The sequence below is a fragment of the Dysidea avara genome, chromosome 12 (assembly GCF_963678975.1).
Source record: "Dysidea avara chromosome 12, odDysAvar1.4, whole genome shotgun sequence".
NCBI lineage: Eukaryota > Metazoa > Porifera > Demospongiae > Dictyoceratida > Dysideidae > Dysidea > Dysidea avara.
In genome coordinates, this window is record NC_089283.1 from 1004697 (window position 1) to 1024657 (window position 19961).

A 19961-nucleotide genomic window follows, 5' to 3' on the forward strand; every position below is an offset into this window, starting at 1 on the left:
AACCTTGACTGATGGCCATGGTAAAGAAGGATAAAAGGTAAGACAATAGCACAAGCATTGTATGTTTATCAATATACCAAAGGTTTTTTCTTAAGCAAACTAGAAACGTTTCTGCGAAAAAAATCAAGGCTGTAGCTGTAGCCACTTTTCCACTACGCTTGACTGAAGGCGTCAGGCAGGCAGGCAGTAGAAAATTCTGTTGAATAATTTTTTTCTAAATTGTGTAGCAACTTGACGCAAACGTTTCGGGTCAATCTGAAGACACTTTTGGGCTTGGTTTTACGCAACTAATACTGCCATGTCATTGTGAGGAAAAATCGTGGCAGGTTTTTGGGTTATATTATATCACGGATCATGGACTAGTAAACTGGGCTTGAAACATGACTCTCTAACTATGCTAGGGCAGATAATGTAATTTTGCAGTAAAGTTTTAAACAAGCTTCCTATTACTCTTAAAATACAAGTATAAGTTATTCAAGTATACAACACTTTTGTCCTCACAAACAAATAAGCTATTCAGTGTGATACAACAAGTCAACTAATGGATTGTTTATTTCACAGTTACATCATGAGTGTACACTAAATAGAATAATTTTGTAGTGACAGCTAATGATGAGAACTGTCAGTCAACATACTGGTCCAACTAGATTGTGTCCAACACTACACACATGTAACCATATTAGGTTAGCTACACTACATGATGTACTGTATAACATCATAATATAGTTTTGTTGTTCCCTTCAGACACTAGGGAGTGTATTTGTGTACAGTCAATGGATGAACAATTATCTATTTATCAACAAGAAGTGTTTGGATTTGCTCGTTTCCTTCCCAACGTTCTCATACCTGGTCCCTTGTGTTATGTGAAGAAGACCAACACCATGGTAACCATCAGTGGTGAAGGAGTGCTGGAGGCTTATACGTGAGTGTTGTTAGAGGTGTGGTCATTACATCTCCATGGTGACTCTATAGTTACCAGGCACTGGTAGGGGCAACATCAACTCCGGAATCATCGACAATGGAAGAAAAACTACCTCACACTGGAAAGAGATTAACAGTGAGTGGTGAAAACTATTGTATGCCTATAATTTATACCAACAATTATTCTTATCCTCCATTTATCCCTCTGTGTCTTCATCCATCCAACTCTCTCTATTATTTCATTCCTTGCCTTTCCAAGATTGCCTCTGAAAATATTTCCCATGTAAAAATTTGCTACACCCTCACTATATGATTATTGTGTGTCATTATTTAGAGTGACTGGAGCACCAACCTGGGAGAGAATGCCATAGACATAGATGTGTACAGCCCCATGTCATGGGGTCCTGCGTGTATCCTTGTGTTAGGGGAACGGTCCGTGTTCTGTTGTGATAATGGTAACCTACAGTGGATGATAAAACTGGACTACTCTCCATCTTGTTTCCATATCTATCATGTGTCTGCTGTCAAATAGGGTAGGTGGACTGTGAAGATTGTTTTTTATCAACTACAGTTAGTCTGGCCAGACTACTTGTAGTACCCATCAACTACAATGTAGTGTTGTACTGATATGAGATGTTGCTAATATTCTGATTTCTGGTATTGGATAATATTTTCAAGCAGATAAACGTAGCCAATCCAATTTAATACTGCACATGTATCTTTCTGTAAATTTTACTAGAAATTTGATTAAAGGACCATGTGGTACTAGTAGTACTACAACAATAGTGTACAGTACTAATAATAACATTGTAATCTGCTACAGTATAGTATGACAGGACACATCTTCTTCACACACACACACACACACACACACACACACACACACACACACACACACACACACACACACACACACACACACACACACACACACACACACACACACACACACACACACACACACACACACTATACTTCACAAACAGTCTTAATATCTTATCCTATTACAGATGGAGACAGGAACATCAAGTTCATGATAGCCACACATTCTTTAATGGTATATGATAATCTCATGTTGGAGTGGACAGCTCAAGTAACTCATCCTCCGGTAGCTATAAGGACTGCTACCTTCGGGTGAGTATCCTATAACATGAGACATGTGGGTATGTATAATGAGCAGTTTATCTATGGGAGCTTAGCTGAACTATAACATTCTGATAGTATCCTAGAGTGTTCTATAGTATCCTATAATATCCTGGAGTATACTGTAGTATGCTATCAGTATATCAGCACTATTTTCCAAATCCCTCAGGGAATGTAATAAGCACATGGATGTTAGAGCTGTACCGATATGGGTTTTTGGCATGTACCGATATCCGATATGGATACCACCAAAAGAAGCCGATAACCGATAATCAATCTGATATTTGCGTTACAAACAAAAGTCATAGATAATCTATGCAAAAGTGTACATTTACCTACTCTACAACAACATGTGGATATATTCATTGCTCACTCTATGCCTGTGGTGGTAGTGGCTTGGGTTTCTATTGTGCAATCCAGCAATTAGGCACTCACAAACATTTTTATGTATACTCCCATGGAGCCTTAAACAGATATTTCTGCATTTCTCCGCATTTTATTGGCTTGTGCGAAGGCTTGTACGGGAGGTTTCCTTGTTTATCCTGTGACTGTTCTTTTATATTACAAAGGTACTATATAACTGCTTCATTTAAGACTGATAAGTTTTAATTTCCAGCAACAAACACTGGAATCGCGTATACTTGTATGGCATAGCGTTTGCTGTACAGTGAACAATTATCCACTGCCACTAAACAGCAACATGGATAACGTAGAAAACCATTATACAATCTGTGTATGTACAAACTACTGCTACTGTATAAATATCGGTAGTGATATTGGTATTCCTACTGTTCTGTACCGATACCGATATTGGTTAAAAAATGCCATATCGGTGGCCGATATTTTGGCCGATCTGATTATCGGTACAGCTCTAATGGATGTACTATCTCCAGAGCCATAGTTCCAGGCTTTGTCCCATTTTCTATAACAGGACCACAATTAGCACACAAACCAGGTATACAAAAATGCAACTTGTCTAATTTGCACAAAACAAGCAGCGAATAGTGTAGTAACTTAGACAACATGTGGACCTTAGTACTGTTAGTCATTATAGCCTTATATAGCACACTGTATTGTTACCATAGTAATATAGGGTTACCAACCACGTGATCCATGAAGACTAGTTAATTTTAAAAAGCCAAGGAGCTTCTAGTCTAAATGTGCAAGAAGCCAGTCTTGAAATGTTGTAGATTGCTGGTAAAATCTGGATTAGTTAACAATAATGAAGATAATATTATTGAAATCTTGAAGTCTCACTTGAAATCTTAAAGGTTTCAAAATCTCGTCCCTGGTTTTGTCAATCCCTCGTCTAAATCAGTGGAGTATCACTAGATGTAATACACTATTATGGTTGAAAAGAATTTATTGCTATCACTTTTGTACATCGAAAGTTCATCAAGAAGCAAGAAAGGCCAAGATGAACAGCAAATATCACCATAACTTTTGAAGAAAGCACTTGCGGAACAATCCACACATTTCATTTGTTAAGTTAGTCAAGAGAAGCCTAATAATACCTTGTGTTTAACCTATGAATGAACTCCATGAAGTATGTAGTAGCAGGAGCTTATGAGCTGCCGAAGGCGGCGAAGGAGCATGAAACTTACGCTACCTGCCGGGTGCCATCACAATCCAAATTGTTTGCTGATTATATAGGAAACTAAAATCTCGTTATTGGAAGCCATATACGGAATTGCGCGTGACGAAATATCAAGGGGGTAGTATCCCGAGCTCAGCCATAGCGGGCCGTGTTCATTGTCGAGGAGGCCTAAGTACATGATTGAACCGTCGCCAAAGCGTGTCACGCTTCAACAAATGGGAACACCAAGGCGTTACAGAAGAAGTACAGGGAGGCGACTGGCAGTGACCCATGGTGACGGTGAAGCGTACTCCTCTCCAACACTGGTTAGGCGTTCTCTAGCATTTCGAACTGGTCTCCACTTCCACCTCAGCTACGGCAGCTGGGGCATTCTGACGCATGCCAATTACATAATATTCACGCGTGTCGTATCCAATTTATTTCAAATGATGTGACGTAATTTGGATTTTGATGGGACCGAGTTTCATGCTCCTTCGCCGCCTTTGGTGGCTCATAAGCTCCTGGTAGCAGTTAAAGTGTTAGATCCCTAATATATACCAAGAGTATATAATGAGGAGGGAGAGTGTTTAACTACACTATATGGTGTCAAAAATGAGCCTGTAAAGTTATATGGCATTGTTCAAGCAACTTGCACCTACAGCTATGATATACACATGTGACTGTTCTATTGGAATATTCAATGTGACTGTTGTATTATGGTGACTGCTATATTAGAGTATCTTGAGTGGGCCTCAGTCAACTGGACTATACAACAATGTTGGGGTAGTTACTAGAAAATCATTACATATTATGATTTCTTGCAACTAAAACTATTTAGTTACAGTTACATATTACCCATAAAATAAAATAACTATAATAATGTTACATATTATATTACTTTGTGTCCACAGCCTTAAGCTGTCACGCATGCAGCTGCCCTATCATGTGACATGACGTAAATAATTGTATTCAAGAGAAAATAACTGGTAAATAAGCTTATTCGTTAATTTTTAATTTTAGTTGGACTTCGTTACTGTGTTGTGGCTAGGCATTACTCAGTGGATTAGTAACTTTGTTACTTGTAGTAAGAAAATTACTTAATATTCAAGTGGTTGCAGTAACTTCATTACTTAGGTAACCCGTGAGTAAAGTAACTTGAGTTATATTACTAGCTTCTATAGCATATTTCGTTATATTACTTAGTTATCATATTGCATAACTCATTACATAAGTAATGCATTACCCCCCAACACTGGCTATACGTGATAGGGCGTGGTTGTGGTATGCCATTCTTTCTCACTGTGCTACCAATAAGAAGTGTGTATTTTGCTACAAGTAGATGACTGGGTGTATTCAACTCAAATTTGGAATAGGAGGTGGCCTATCACAAGAGAGTGTCTACAACAAATATGGTTATTTTCTGCTCATGCACTATCGACCAACGAATGTAGTATTTCCCGTAAAATACACTTGTATGTGCTTTCTGCATGGCACTATTGTGCATCTTGATATCCTGGACATGAGAATATTAGCTGGTGGGGGGGGTCTTGGAGCATGCTCCCCTAGGAAATTTTTGAAAATTTTGGTGTAAATTAGGGCTCAAACGAATAGTGGTTTTTACTATTCGAATATTCTTTATTCACAACTACCGAATATTCGAATATTCTTTTTCAGCATTGATATGGATGAGATATCAATAATCCTGCGGTTGTACAAGATGTCTCTTTAATACAATTCAGAATCAACATGATTTGATCACTTATGTCATAGATATGCTTATGTAGGATCAATAATGTCCATGTACTCTACACACTGATGTTATATATTTCCTTTGAAACGAATATTCTCCGAATATTCGAATAATAGAATATTCATTTGAGCCCTAGTGTAAATATACTCAATTTTGGTGAAATTTTACTGTGATGTCATTGAATATTGACCATGCGAACTTTGGGATCAATTAGACATTTCCATTTCTCAAGCTTTAGGTATAAACCTGGGGGGGGGGGGGGGGGGGGAAGGGGACCAGACCTGTTCCCCCCATCCCTTCCCTAGATTAACCCCTGCTGGAGTATACTATAATCAGTGTTCGGAGTAATACATTATGTAATATTATTACTTTTGTGGTAACTAAGTAATATAATAAAATACGCCATAAAATCAGGTAATATGACTCAAGTTACTTTACTTACAAATGTAACATGTTACCTAAGTAATATAGTTATTGTAATGAATCTAATATTAGGGTCATTCCATGTCAAATCACTGAGAAATTGTAGGGTCACCTCTCGGATTTCGACGAAACTTGGTGTGTTTTATAGTACCTATGGTGCTCATCACCCATACCAATTTTTAGCCTCATACACCACATACTTTTTGATTTATGACCACAAATATTTTGAACATTTCATGAAAAATTGGTCCGTCTTGAGTTACAAAATCAACTGTAGCTCACCACTGTGTTAATATTTTAAAATAAAATTTTCAGGGATTAAAGACTGTTCATTGATCTTTCAATTAATCCATAAACTATGGGATATCAATTTAATTAAGGTTCAAAAAAGTTCCATTAAAAACTTTAATCCTTAATATTTCAAAAAGTGCTGCTTCAAATTCTTTGAATTTTTTAGTAAATAATAATTAGGTTATGGTCTATTGTTGGTAAAATTTTTGTGGTGGGGCCACAATGGGTTCAAGAGATATAATTAAATATGTTGTGGTATGTAGTGGAATTTTGTAGTCTATTATTGCTATATGGGAGTGTACACCTCTAATAACCACTCCTGATAAGGCTGTGCCAACTTTGTCTTATACAATGAAGGTGTCCAAGTACAGTGCAACCTGTATTAGTGACCACCTGTGTTGAAAGACCACCTTTGTGCTGCAATTTATTTAGTTGTATAATTTTCAAATACAGCCAGCTTATATAATTTGCAAAGGTAGTACAATGACCAGCTACTGACACCACGTCAGTTGTTCAATTGAGCATGTAGCAACATACCTGCTGCTTACTTTGGGTATTGTAACAATGAAGATTATTCGAGACAACAGGGACGTTGCTTTCAACTCTCACGTACAATCCATGGTACCAGAAAACTGCACTCTTTTGTGCCAATCTCAGATAGCAGAGTGGAAATAAAATTTTACTCATAATCTGATGTTTTCAGGAAAGAGAGAGTTGCTCTAGCAAAGAATGAAGCTTCACCAGAATCGATTGCTGGATTTGTCACTTTTTGACATGAAGAGAATTGGTGGTTAGCTTGTGTGCTTCAAGTTTGCAGTGACACTGAGGAAGTGAAGCTGACATTTCTGTATCCACATGGTCCATCAAACTCGTTCGTACCCAGACCCCCAGAATATCCACACTATATCAATGGATGACATTCTAACTCTCGTAGACCCAAGGACAAGAAGTGGTTGTGCGAACTCTGACAAAAAAGAAATGACTTTTGCTACCAAACAGCATCACACTGTCACCACAGTAACAAACTTGTATTACCGGCAATCTGTTTATATATGCATACATTTAACTTGCAGTTGAATCAAAGAGTCTTGTGTGTCTGCAAACCTAAATCAGCAGAATGGGCTACAAGGTGTACAATATACTGCATGGGATATCTACTATTAGACAATGGTATGCAGCGTTTCGTTTGATGTGTGGAGGTCTCTTATTTGCGAAGAAACCTGGTATCAGGTGTCTTACTGGTAAGACACCGGACAGTTGTTTACAACCACAATGTGGCCCACAGTAATGCAATTAGCCTTTAGTGGACAATTAGTATTTCACACATCAGTAAACACCAAGCGATTGCAAGCAGATTATTACAAAGAAATTACACTCAGGTAGGCTGTTATTGTGGGTAGCTCAGCGGATTTATAGACCATCGTGGTAACTGGTTAATCAAAAAAGCCATTAATTCACTTTATGGCCTTTGCCATATTAAAGCATGCTCTGTAGACCAAGACAGCCATGCTGGCACTGCTATTCCCATTCGCTGCCATTCACACATATCCATAATGCCTCAAACATACTTTTTATCGACTTTACAGACTTTCACTTATTCACGCTTCATGGCATGCGCGACCTCACATCTTTTGCTCGCTGAAATACCCTCGGTGTTTACAATGGGAACTCTCTATACTAACTCACTGCTTCTACGCCATTGTCTAAAACACTTAGACACTCACAATAGGCGTCTTCGAGGATTTAAAAACCATTATTGATGTCACCTCAGGTTTTTAAATCACTATTGGGAGTGTCTAACTATTACATAGACACCCCACGCTGAAACTTTTGCAACTAATAGGTGAATGTCTGACAAGTATCCACTAAAACTCTAATCAGCACTTTTTGGTAGAGCAAAGGTCAAAGATTAGGAGACATGGTTAATTATCAACTTCATCAAATTAAGCTGTTAAATATACCTAACGAAAGCTTTTTCTATGAGCTTTAAAGTGGTACAATTCATTTTAAAAACACCTAAATTATGATGCTTTGAATGATCACAAGTACAGCAAAAATAGAATACTAAATGTGACCCAGTCTGATAAAGCCGGTCTTATCGCCCATGTCAGCAGATTTGATTTTTCACCCAGGACACAAAGCTACATGAATAAACTATCTAATTCCACAATCAAAATCAGCTAGACTTGGGTGGTCTGGTTTTGCTGGCTGCCTTTCCCAAGCCCAATGGTGATCCGTACGTCCTTAATGGAGCTCTGTTCAGCCTGGGGATGACTGTCTGTGGCTGTACAGCTCTGTGGTGTTGAATAAGTACATCTGCAGTGAATTTCCTTTCATTTTAGCCAGTTTTGAGACCTCAATGGCCCAAAACTTGGCTTAATTCATCCCTCGGCCTTCCTTTTCAATTTTTGAACACCATCTTGCCCGCCTTCCAGGGCCCCTGCCTCCCACCCAATTTGCAGCTCGCCTGATACAGTCAACCTCAGTTTAAAAACTATCTAAAATGGTGGGAAACTTAGTTGTTGGCTACTTGCACAGTGGATGCTCTAGAAGGTAAGGAATTGGCATAAAACGTGTGAAAATTTGGTACACATAGCTTCAACCATTGACAAGCTACATCACACTAAATGCTTAAAACCGGCATTTTAAATAGGCGATAAGGCCGGTTTTCTCAGACTGGGTCACAAATAAGCCATTTATGGGAAGCCATACAAGCAATGGGTGAAGGGACACATATGACCACTTGGGATACCCACACACCAACTTTCTCCAATTCTGGGGGGGTCATGTGCAAAACTTTGGTGAACTGATATGGAATTACCCATTCAGTAAATCCAACTAAATAAATTGCAGCACAAAGGTGGTCTTTCAATACAGGTGGTCACTAATACAGGTTGCACTGTACTTGGACACCTTCATTGTGTAAGACAAAGTTGGCATGGCCTTATCAGGAGTGGTTATTAGAGGTGTACACTCCCATATAGCAATAATAGACTACAAAATTCCACTACATACCACAACATATTTAATTATATCTCTTGAACCCATTGTGGCCCCACCACAAAAATTTTACCAATAATAGACCATAACCTAATTATTATTTACTAAAAAAATTCAAAGAATTTGAAGCAGCACTTTTTGAAATATTAAGGATTAAAGTTTTTAATGGAACGTTTTTGAACCTTCATTAAATTGATATCCCATAGTTTATGGATTACTTGAAAGATCAATGAACAGTCTTTAATCGCTGAAAATTTTATTTTAAAATATTAACACAGTGGTGAGCTACAGTTGATTTTGTAACTCAAGACGGACCAATTTTTCATGAAATGTTCAAAATATTTGTGGTGTCATAAATCAAAAAGTATGTGGTGTATGAGGCTAAAAATTGGTATGGGTGATGAGCACCATAGGTACTACAAACACACCAAGTTTTGTCAAAATCCGAGAGGTTACCCTACAATTTCTCAGTGATTTGACATGGAATGACCCATTATTTTATAGTTATATCCCGGTATGAGGGTGATATCATTGTTATTACACGAGTCCGAGGCGGAGCCAAGGACGAGTGTAATAACAATGATATCATCTGAGTATACGGGATATAACTGTTTTATATCCCAGTGCGCGGGAGTACGCAGAAGTTTACGGATAGTAAATTAAGTTCCGGTTTGAGTTCCTGTCACCGTGCTCAAGATTTCGTCCGGATTGTGTGGAGATTCTACTTCGTAGCTACAAGAGAGACCTTACTTACTGCCTACAAACTGTAGTGAAGGGCGGTGTTATGAAGCAGCGGTTCCAGGTACGATTCGCCTTCATCAGAAATTGGTATGGTGGTGTCGCGTGGTGTGCAAGAGAAAAATAAAAACCAACAAGTGACTACCATAGTCCAAGATAGAACGATGAAGCTAGAGGAAGTTAGTTCTTCACCATAGTGACCGTTGGGAGTGATTGCTGGAGCGAAAATCGCCACAGACTATTCTTGACATTTATTAAACTATCACGGTATTGGTAACTTGTAGTGTTATTGTGTAAAGGATTAACAGTTTCTTGTAAGATTTAGCTAGTTTTAAGTGCTGTATTGGTGTGTTTTGTATCAATATTTCCTTATTTGGCTCTTTGTTCCATTGGTAAACAATGCCATTCGCAGTTATTATGATGTCACGAAAAAGACTGAGTGGCTCCGCAACTGGGTGATAAGTTAGTTATCACTGGGTGATAACTATATCGTACAGTAGCAGCGCCGCTCTGTCTAGCTGTATGGTAGTTATAACCCAGCGCGGCGCTTTGATACTCCCACGCACTGGGGTTTAAGTAATATTATTACTACAAGTAACGAAGTTTCTAATCTCATTAGTAATCCACTGCTTATTCACCAGCTTCTTACTTATAACCAAGATTTTCACATTGTCCAACAACGCAATTATGTCACATGATTAGGTGCTTAAGGCTGTGGACACAAAGTAATATAATATGTAATATTATTATAGTTACTTTCCCTTGTGAAAATTTTGTGTGCAACTTGTATGCAGTTAGCAATTACACACATGCAGTGTTCTTAAGATGGTTGTAAAACAATAGCACAACTTTGTATATTCTCTGCATGTATATAGTTCAGTAGCAAAAAACTAGCGAGTTCTTTTGCTATCATATTGCACATGTACATTTTATTCTCGTACAATAGAAATGCATTGTGCTCTTTTTGCTTGCGTACTGCATGCTTGCAGTTTGCTTTCATAAGTTAGCCTTAATAGGGGGTTGGTCTGCTCACAAATTACACACATGCAGTCCGCTCTCTTTTTGCGTACATGCAGTATACAGTATGAAATAGCCAATCAGATGAAAACAAACAAAAGTTTAAAATTACGCCTATACTGTTTGCTACTATTGACAACTTGTGCAAAGAAAAGAAGTAGTCTTTATTAGTGGGGTGTGGTGTTGTACAAGAAAACTTGTTATAGCAGTACATGACATTACAAGTACAGCTGAGGTTGGCGCCTTGAGTTGCTGAGGTTAGCGTCTTGAGTTTCCTTGAAAGTCATGCATCACAGGTGGAGAAACATTTCTAAACATGAATAAAATACTACTGTTACAGTTTAGGGATGGGCAATTATTCAGTTATAGTGATAATCACGATTATTTTATTGGCAATAATCGACATCGTGTACTTTTCATAGACTAGTGATAATCGAAATTGGCAATTATCATGCAATAATCGTGGTAATCAGAGAAATATATGTAAATTTTCAATGTAATTTAACCATTTACTTAATAATTCATGTTGTGTTTAATGTTTTTCATCACACAAGAATTGTGTTGACAATAATCGCGATAATTGTGATATTTGTTCATGACAATAATCGTATAGCAAAATATCAATATCAATATCACCCTTCACTACTGCTGTTCATTATGGCTTCTTTGTTCTCTGTAACAAAGTGAGGGAGTGTGATTTTTAACCTTTGATTTAAAGACTATAGAAATGTACAATTGAAAGCAGACAAGAAGCAGGAGAGTATTTGGACCTGTATCAATTTCTACATTTTGCTTTTGGACAAAAGATCATCTTTGTGAAAAAAAATTGTGCACAGTGAGGCCAAACAGACAGTTTACGGCTTGTAACTGACTTGTAGTTTTGTATTGCATGCATTTCTTGTAGATGTGAATTACAAATTTAAAGAAATACAAATATGAAATAAATAGCCAGTGTTTGCAAGTTGCATGCATGTAGTCGCTCAACTGCTAAACTGCTCACAAGTTGCACACATGAAATGGCACACATGTAAGTGTTTACATGTAACAGCTATGGAAATGCACGTGTGCAATCGGGCCAAATACTAACATACACACACATGCATTTGATTACATGTATTTGCATGTAAATATACGTGTGTGTTTGTGTGTGTGCATGTGTGCAAATTTATTATAGAGGTAATATGTAACTGTAACTAAATAGTTCAGTTGTAAATAATATGTAACTAGTTACTTGTAAGAAGTAACTGTCCCAACACTGACTATAATATCCTATCATCACTTATAGGGGACTGAAGGGTTTAGTTGTGACATTGGATGAACTGGGTCATGTGATCTGCAGTTATATGGGTACAGACCCCTCCCACTTCACACCCCCAACCCCTCAGGCTAGGGAGGTGAACTATGAGGTCAGTCATGTCATGTTTGTACCCTAATATGGCCATCATGCTATTATTAGAAAGTAGATAAAGAATATAAGGAACTGCAAAAAGTTGTCAGGGAGTCAATCAAAGGATCAGGTGAGCTCCACTGAATGGGGTTTCTCCTAATGATGACATCACAACAGAAGTCACTCCAGTGAGGACAGACAACACATTAACTATTAACAGTGAAGTGGTGGACAAGCCTCGTATTATCACTGTGAGCAGTTGTACTACTTATTGTTGATTATATGTGACCCAGTATGGTATCTGGTAATAGTGTAAACATCATCTGGTGATAATGGCCGTTTGTTGGGACAGCCTCACACAGTTTAGTCTCTAGTATATATATACACATAATAGAGTGGCCTTTTATTCTGTATTCTTACAAGATATTGACAATGATCATGAGTTTGTAGATGTACTCGAATACAGACTCGGGTGTTTCTTCCCAAGATAGTATTCTTGTGTAGAAGTGTGCTTTTATTCCAGTACTGGTGTCTTGTACTCTTATTTGTGTGACCGATTGTAGCTATCTGATGGAGATCATGTGAGCTCAGATGAAGGGAATTCCCCGGATGCAATACAGCTATGTTGTGAGGTCATCATACAGTTATCAACAGACCACATGATCCATGATGTCATGATGACTGTTCAAACCAATCAGCCGCTAGTTGTCCACCCGTGTGTATTCCGGTGGAACGAAATGGGTAATGTTTGTGTGTGTGTGTGTGTGTGTGTGTGTGTGTGTGTGTGTGTGTGTGTGTGTGTGTGTGTGTGTGTGTGTGTGTGTGTGTGTGTGTGTGTGTGTGTGTGTGTGTGTGTGTGTGTGCGACTGTGTGTGTGTGTGTGTGTGTGTGTGTGTGTGTGTGTGTGTGTGTGTGTGTGTGTGTGTGTGTGTGTGTGTGCGACTCTGTGTGTGTGTGTGCGACTCTGTGTGTGTACTGAACCTTTTGAGAACATCTCTTAGTACATAAACTGACCTGGAAAATCAGGACATCTTGATATTCAGGACAGTATGTTTAGAAGAAATACTATGAAATACACTAAAACTTAACTAAGAAATGTTTGTTGTTCCGTAAGCAACCACATCCCACCAGTTACCATAACCATATATGGTGTGTTACTGTCTGTTTCCTCCTTCCATAGCTGCTGGAGTCGTCAACCCGATCACTTTAACATTTGTGTGTACTCCTAACTTGTTGCCGACCTGTACATCAGCTGTTGTCACGGTGATGCACTCAGTGTCACAGTCACGCCCCCACATTACACAACACACAGTACCCCTACCCTTGTCATTGTTCTGTATGTCTGTCATGCCCGCAAAAACTGCCGAGTATAAGGTGAGGTCATGTGATCTTAAGTGTAGTGTTACCTGTCACACCCTTCAGGTTACCATAGATACCAATAGTCCTCCAGTGAGCTTGATGACACTGTTTCCAGGTAATTAATAATTATTATGGATTTCAGTGAATTATTGGTTGTTACATTACCAACTAAATATATTGTGAGGAATTTGGTTGTCAAATATCACATGATCTCATAGTTCAACCCCAACACATCAGTATCAATACCAAGTATTCTAATGTGTGAATTGGTGGTGTATCCATGTGTGTCCCAGAACCCTCACAAACCTTCTTTCAGCCACCCCAACACAATACATCACTTTCCTAGCTAACAAGCAAGTACTACATTATCCATGCTTGTTGTGAATATGTTTCCAATATTTGTATCAACACAAGACTACACCATATTTGGTTATACATAGTCCAAAAGTATACTTTAGTTGTACACAAGTTTTATCCAATCATTTTACAGAGTTTTCCACCCCTGGTGACAACAATGTTCCACAGAATGCTATTGGGTTCCAGCTGTTACCAGGTGCTGAGGTTACCATGGTAGTGTCCAAGACTGGTGACAGGTATCGACTACAGTCGGACTGTTTTGAAGCCATAGGATTATTTGAAGCTGAGCTGGTGAAGAGGCTGGCAGAGCACTATCATGACAAGGTGAGCCCAAAGAGGTTTGGGGTAGTGGTGACACACACACACACACACACACACACACACACACACACACACACACACACACACACACACACACACACACACACACACACACACACACAAAAGCGAAGTCTTTAGCTGCCGTGCTAGAACTAGCACTGGTACACCTGTACACTACATTCTGGTGCTATCAGTCAGCACAGGCAAATCTTCCTGGAGTAACCCACAGGAGACTGTACCCTGTCTCACGGGTGAATGTGTGGGCAATGTGTGGGCACACAAGGTCCCTTCACCCACTATGAAAGACGTGGACAGTTGACGTTTGCTTCCCCAGGTACCCATTGATGTTACATCTGCTTACCAGTTGACATCAGGTCACCAAGTCCCTGTTAAACAGCTGGGTAGGCTGGAGCAATGTGAGTAAGTTTCTTGCTCAAGGAAACAACAAATTGGCATCAAACCTGGAACCTTTTCGATAACTAGCCACTTGATATTCTAGCCACTTGGCTAGCCACTAGGCTATTATTCTAGCCACCTGTTAGCAGTGGAGCAACACTCTCAACAGTTCAGAGCCATACAGAAGAGACTCCTCACAAGGTTCAAGGATAAAACTCCATCTTCACTACAACATCTTGATACCCTGTTGGATGGGACCTTCCTACAGGTGGGTGTGTCTGGGAAACTCCCTCTAGTAGTGTTGTCATGGCAATTAGTTTACATTGGTACTTGGTGTATGGGATGGTGTGCCACCAACACTTTTTAGATAACAATAAACTCCCTGGTTTGGTCTGTCTAGCATTCAGGACTTTTCAACCATTTAGTCCCCAGTTACTCACATTATGTGGCCACAATGTATTTTGGCAACACTGCAATTTGATTGGACATACCAGTTTTCGATAACAGTGGCACAAGTCCTTAATGCTAGTGGGACTTGTGTGAGTATACTGCTCACCTGTCTGTACATACGTACGTATGTGTGTATGTATACTGTGTGTCATGTAATTGTTTAACTACTCTTATCACCATGGTTACAGCTGATAGCACTTAGTGACAAGTGTCAGTCAATAGAAGAAGAATTGTCAGTGGTTAACAATCGGTTGTGTTGTGCTACTAACTTCATCGTAGACCTTGTCAGGTGACTTACATCATTACTAGGGGTGCCACGTGAAGTTGTATATCATGACATGTTGAAATGCAATGAAATATCTCTTAACTTTGAGTACCATAATAAGAACAGATGTTTTGGTCTGGTTCCATCCTTTTACCTCTGAAAGAGGAAGATCTCAATCTTATCACAGTGGGTTAAAATGGTCTCACAGGTTATGCTGTGACATGATATGATATGACAAATGATAATAAAAATTGTCGTGGCATCCCTAGTTGTTACCATAACAACATGTCCTAAAGCAGTACCACAGGTTATCAGCTGGTATGTCAGACGAGGAGTGTGATGTGTTGAGGGTGTGTCTCTGTGTCAGTCCTGATCACCTAATTGAGCAAGTGAGTTCACTGTTGTCATGCCAACTGTGATGTCATCATGACACCCCCTAGGGATGGGAAGAGACAACAACAACAGCTGTGATGCACATGTTGGTCACATGTTTGAGTAAAAACAATAAAGAACAACAAACAAGTGAGTTGGGAGACTAGCTGATGTGTATTATGTGTCAGAGATGAATTGATAAAATGAATAGTTTATTAATTTATTATGAAATCTGTCCTTGCCACAATATGTGCTTATAGTTCTACACAGGACAGATTTCAGCTTTACCAAAAGTTTTTTATGGCGATGATACCATATATAGTATAAACAGGGATTAGTAATGATGACATCATTCTCATACAGGTTTTTGCAATTGAATTCGTCGCCTTTGCGATTGAATTTGTTGGTTTAGCAGTTGAATTTGTCAGTTTTGCAATAGGATTCATCGCGTTTGCATTACAATTCGTCATAAACAGAACGGCTCCAAGAAACCAACCCGTTCATTAAGAGATGAACTATTTATGCCATGGAGAGTTACACTTGAGACACTAGACGGTAATTGGAGCTGGTAGTATGGGAAGCTGATAGCTGTCTGACAAGTTAATTAGCTTGCTCGCTAGTGACCACACCCATCGCGAATGGCGTATATAGTAGAGTTGGGAATGTTGCTGGATAGGCTGTAGAGGAAGAATTATTGTCTTATAAAGAGTTGTTTACTACTGTTGTACATGAACAAGTTCTTGTAGCAGCTGCTACATCATGTTTTCGTGTTTTCTCTAGCTACCATTCTTGATACAGACGAATTTAACTGCAAAACTGACTAATTGTAAACAGGACGAATTCAATTGCTAAAACCTGTAATAACAAATAATTTTATGTACAAGTAGTCCTCATACGAGTCGAGACTTTGAGTGACCATACCTTACATTGTTTATTTGTGAGTTCATCTTGACAGTTCCTTTATACTATTACACTGTGTGAGTCACGGCCAGTTTGTCTTGGACTTTGGTATCAATAATTTTAGTGTTGCTATTACTACAAGATGTGAGATTTGTTCATTAACTAGTCCACAATGATTGAAAGTTTGTATGAAGGTTATTTTGTATGACCTGAAGTTGATGTTGTTGACTACTGAACCTGTAACCAAGACAAGTAAAACCTGTAATGAGGATTGTCTGTCATGACATCACTGTTACAAATCCCTGTTTGTACTATATGTGATCGTCTCAGCAAAAACCCGACTTGTTTGCACAACTTCCGAAATGTTTTTTTCTTTTTTCTCAGCATTATCTGCAGTTGCTTCTGTGGTGAGTAGTTTTGGAATTATAGCGCTAGACAGTAGGAAGAGCAAGATAATTGATTTGTACAGGGACTATACTGAAAATAAACTACAGGTGCTTACATTTGCAGCCATAACTTCCATTAGCATTAGCTTATAACATTGGAATTTGGCTTAAAATGTTCACCATGGATTAGCAAATCCACCAAAATATAGTGTTGGCCCTGTAGTCACTTACACATATGGTATGAAGGCAGTTTAGTTGAAGAAATGATGACAATCTTGCTTATATTTACCGCATCGTAAACAAGCGCACGTGACACACATAGTGTTGGGGCTACAGAAACAAAAAAGATTTTAAAACTCTCCATGAGCAGGCGAATAAGATGGTGTATAGTTTTAATCGATTTGAGTGTTTCTTCTCAGAGGAATAGCCCAATAAAAACTTGTGTATTTTTCTTTGTTAGCAGGAATGATTTTATGATTATTTTTGAAAATTTCCACTTTCTCTATACACATGCTTGTGCAAACAAGTCAGGTTTTTGCTGAGACGGTCACATATTATCTATGGTAACACCCAGACCAGCTGGACTAAGATAAAGGACCATGGTAGTCCAATAACACTTTAACATATTGTGTGTGTAGTGAGACTAACTCACTTACAGTAATACTCACAGTATGACATAACATTGCAAGGACTTTTGTAATCAGTTTTAGTAAAATATAGCAGAGAGAGAATTCAGTTCAATTGTACATATCAACCTTATATCATCTACAACAGTTCCTGGTAGTCTTGAGATGCCGGCAGACACGGGCAAACTGAAGAGACACTTGTCGTTATTCTTTGATCGGTTACTGAAGGGAGGTCGTCTGAACACTACTGGAGAGGTGACCACATGGTCATCACATGATAAGAGGGGACCAGTATCACTACCTCCCATCAATGATGTCACTAGTGATGATGTAATACAGGAAGAGGACTAGATGTGACTTGTTCTATTTGATCATGTTAATAACTTGCGTGTTGATGAGGGTGTGTCATTAATTTATTTATTAAAAATGTGATTAGCCATAAGGGGAGTAGTCTACTCAGCTGTATTAATGGTGACCCGGTGTTAACTGGTAAAGTAGTCTACCCAGCTGTATTATTGGTGACCCGGTGTTAACTGGTGAAGTAGTCTACCCAGCTGTATTAATGGTGACCCGGTGTTAACTGGTGAAGTAGTCTACCCAGCTGTATTAATGGTGACCCGGTGTTAACTGGTGAAGTAGTCTACCCAGCTGTATTAATGGTGACCCGGTGTTAACTGGTGAAGTAGTCTACCCAGCTGTATTAATGGTGACACAGTGTTAACTGGTGAAGTAGTCTACCCAGCTGTATTAATGGTGACCCGGTGTTAACTGGTGAAGTAGTCTACCCAGCTGTATTAATGGTGACACGGTGTTAACTGGTGAAGTAGTCTACTCAGCTGTATTAATGGTGACCCAGTGTTAACTGGTGAAGTAGTCTACCCAGCTGTATTAATGGGGACCTGGTGTTAACTGGTGAAGTAGTCTACCCAGCTGTATTAATGGTGACCTGGTGTTAACTGGTGAAGTAGTCTACCCAGCTGTATTAATGGTACTATTATTCCTCTGTCATGCCATTGAACTTTGCTTCCATAGTTTTGCTTTTACGCAGCAGAAATGTGACGTACTTGAGCATGTGCCTATTATGACACTGAATTATTTAACACGTTTTAGGTCAAACCATCAGTTTATGTCAGAATGATCACCTGCTCTTGTGCTTTTCATATGTAGAAGTTTGCAGACATTTGTTATACTTTGTTAATGGTAAAAACAAGGGCAGATTTAGGGGATGTTTTGGGGGACTGAAGCATCCCCCTTACTATGTGCTAGCTAGAAAGACAGTAGAAACTACAGTACTGATGTAGTTGTGTCTAATGCGTGGCTACAAGGGAAGAGTGAGAAGAGAAGAGCTAATCTATTCTAGGAATCAACAAGAGGGGAACAAAGGGGTAAAACTGTTAAAAAGCTTGGAATACTCTAATAGAACATCCACCGTTAAAATTCTTAACTATAAAGACCAACTCCCAGTTTGAACTTAGACCACTTAGATAAAGCATGTTCCTTGTGCTGAGTGTTCTTCTCACACTACACTATTAGCTGTATCAATCAGATGACACACTTTTAGCCCCAACTATATAAATACACTATAAATACCCTAGGTTAGCACATCCCCTTGGGAAATCCCAGATTGGCCCCTGAAAAATGCCAGCTGGAACATGTCAAATACATTTCTGCTGAAAAAACTATTAATTAATTATGGTGTACTGCCTACCTTGTGCCTGTTTAGTAACTTACTGGGTGTGATATGCTGAACAACTTTTCAGTGAGTATAATGATGTTAGAAGAAAGCCCAAATTTTTGTGTGTGTCAAAATTAAACTAACTTGGTGTAACAAATTCCATCATACATTTTGTATTGGGTGTTTTAGGGCCTTGTAATAAACAACATAACACAACACACATGACGGATTCCGTACTAGATTGGGAAACAGTAGTGAATGATGATTTAAATGAGTTATTGAAGAAGGAAATTTAAGTGAGTCATTTTGTGGTTGAAAATTACTTTTATACCATGGCCTGGGGCAGATATTTTTAATGGAATTCTGACCTCTTTACAACTGTTAACTCTACTAGTGTTATACTGACAAAAAGTGTCATGAATTATCTCTGCAGGTTAGTTAGTAAAATTTAGCGTTTCTGCAGTTAAGCACATCATAATGTCTGTTGTTGTAGCAAACTTCAATGACAAATTGTAAATCAACTTTGCATGGACTGTGAAAGAAGTCACCTCAACTCTCACATGATTTAGACTAAAAGCTGAAATCAGATGTCCCATTAAAAGTGGAAA

General features: G+C 38.7%; 1 protein-coding gene across 1 annotated transcript; it reads left to right on the forward strand.

Annotated features, from left to right (window-relative positions):
- Nucleotides 1-1312: 1312 nt before the first annotated feature.
- On the forward strand, nt 1313-18120 carry LOC136241243 (protein PTHB1-like). Its single transcript, XM_066032432.1, has 16 exons — nt 1313-1376; nt 1932-2055; nt 12145-12265; nt 12316-12376; nt 12424-12497; nt 12810-12987; nt 13427-13620; nt 13669-13720; nt 14096-14413; nt 14478-14551; nt 14618-14699; nt 14802-14947; nt 15318-15418; nt 15702-15783; nt 15835-15916; nt 17827-18120. Exons 1-16 carry the CDS (start codon nt 1313-1315, stop codon nt 18027-18029), a joined length of 1956 nt encoding a protein of 651 aa, XP_065888504.1. The 3' UTR covers nt 18030-18120.
- The last annotated feature ends 1841 nt before the right edge of the window (nt 18121-19961 follow it).

Excerpts from the sequence above, each read along its gene's own strand:
- LOC136241243 (XM_066032432.1), top strand. The coding sequence starts at position 1,313 with ATGTCATGGGGTCCTGCGTGTATCCTTGTGTTAGGGGAACGGTCCGTG. Across the intron at positions 12,377-12,423 it reads GGAGTCAATCAAAGGATCAG|AAGTCACTCCAGTGAGGACA; the intron begins GTGAGCTCCACT and ends ACATCACAACAG. Across the intron at positions 14,552-14,617 it reads CGGGTGAATGTGTGGGCAAT|GTACCCATTGATGTTACATC; the intron begins GTGTGGGCACAC and ends TTGCTTCCCCAG.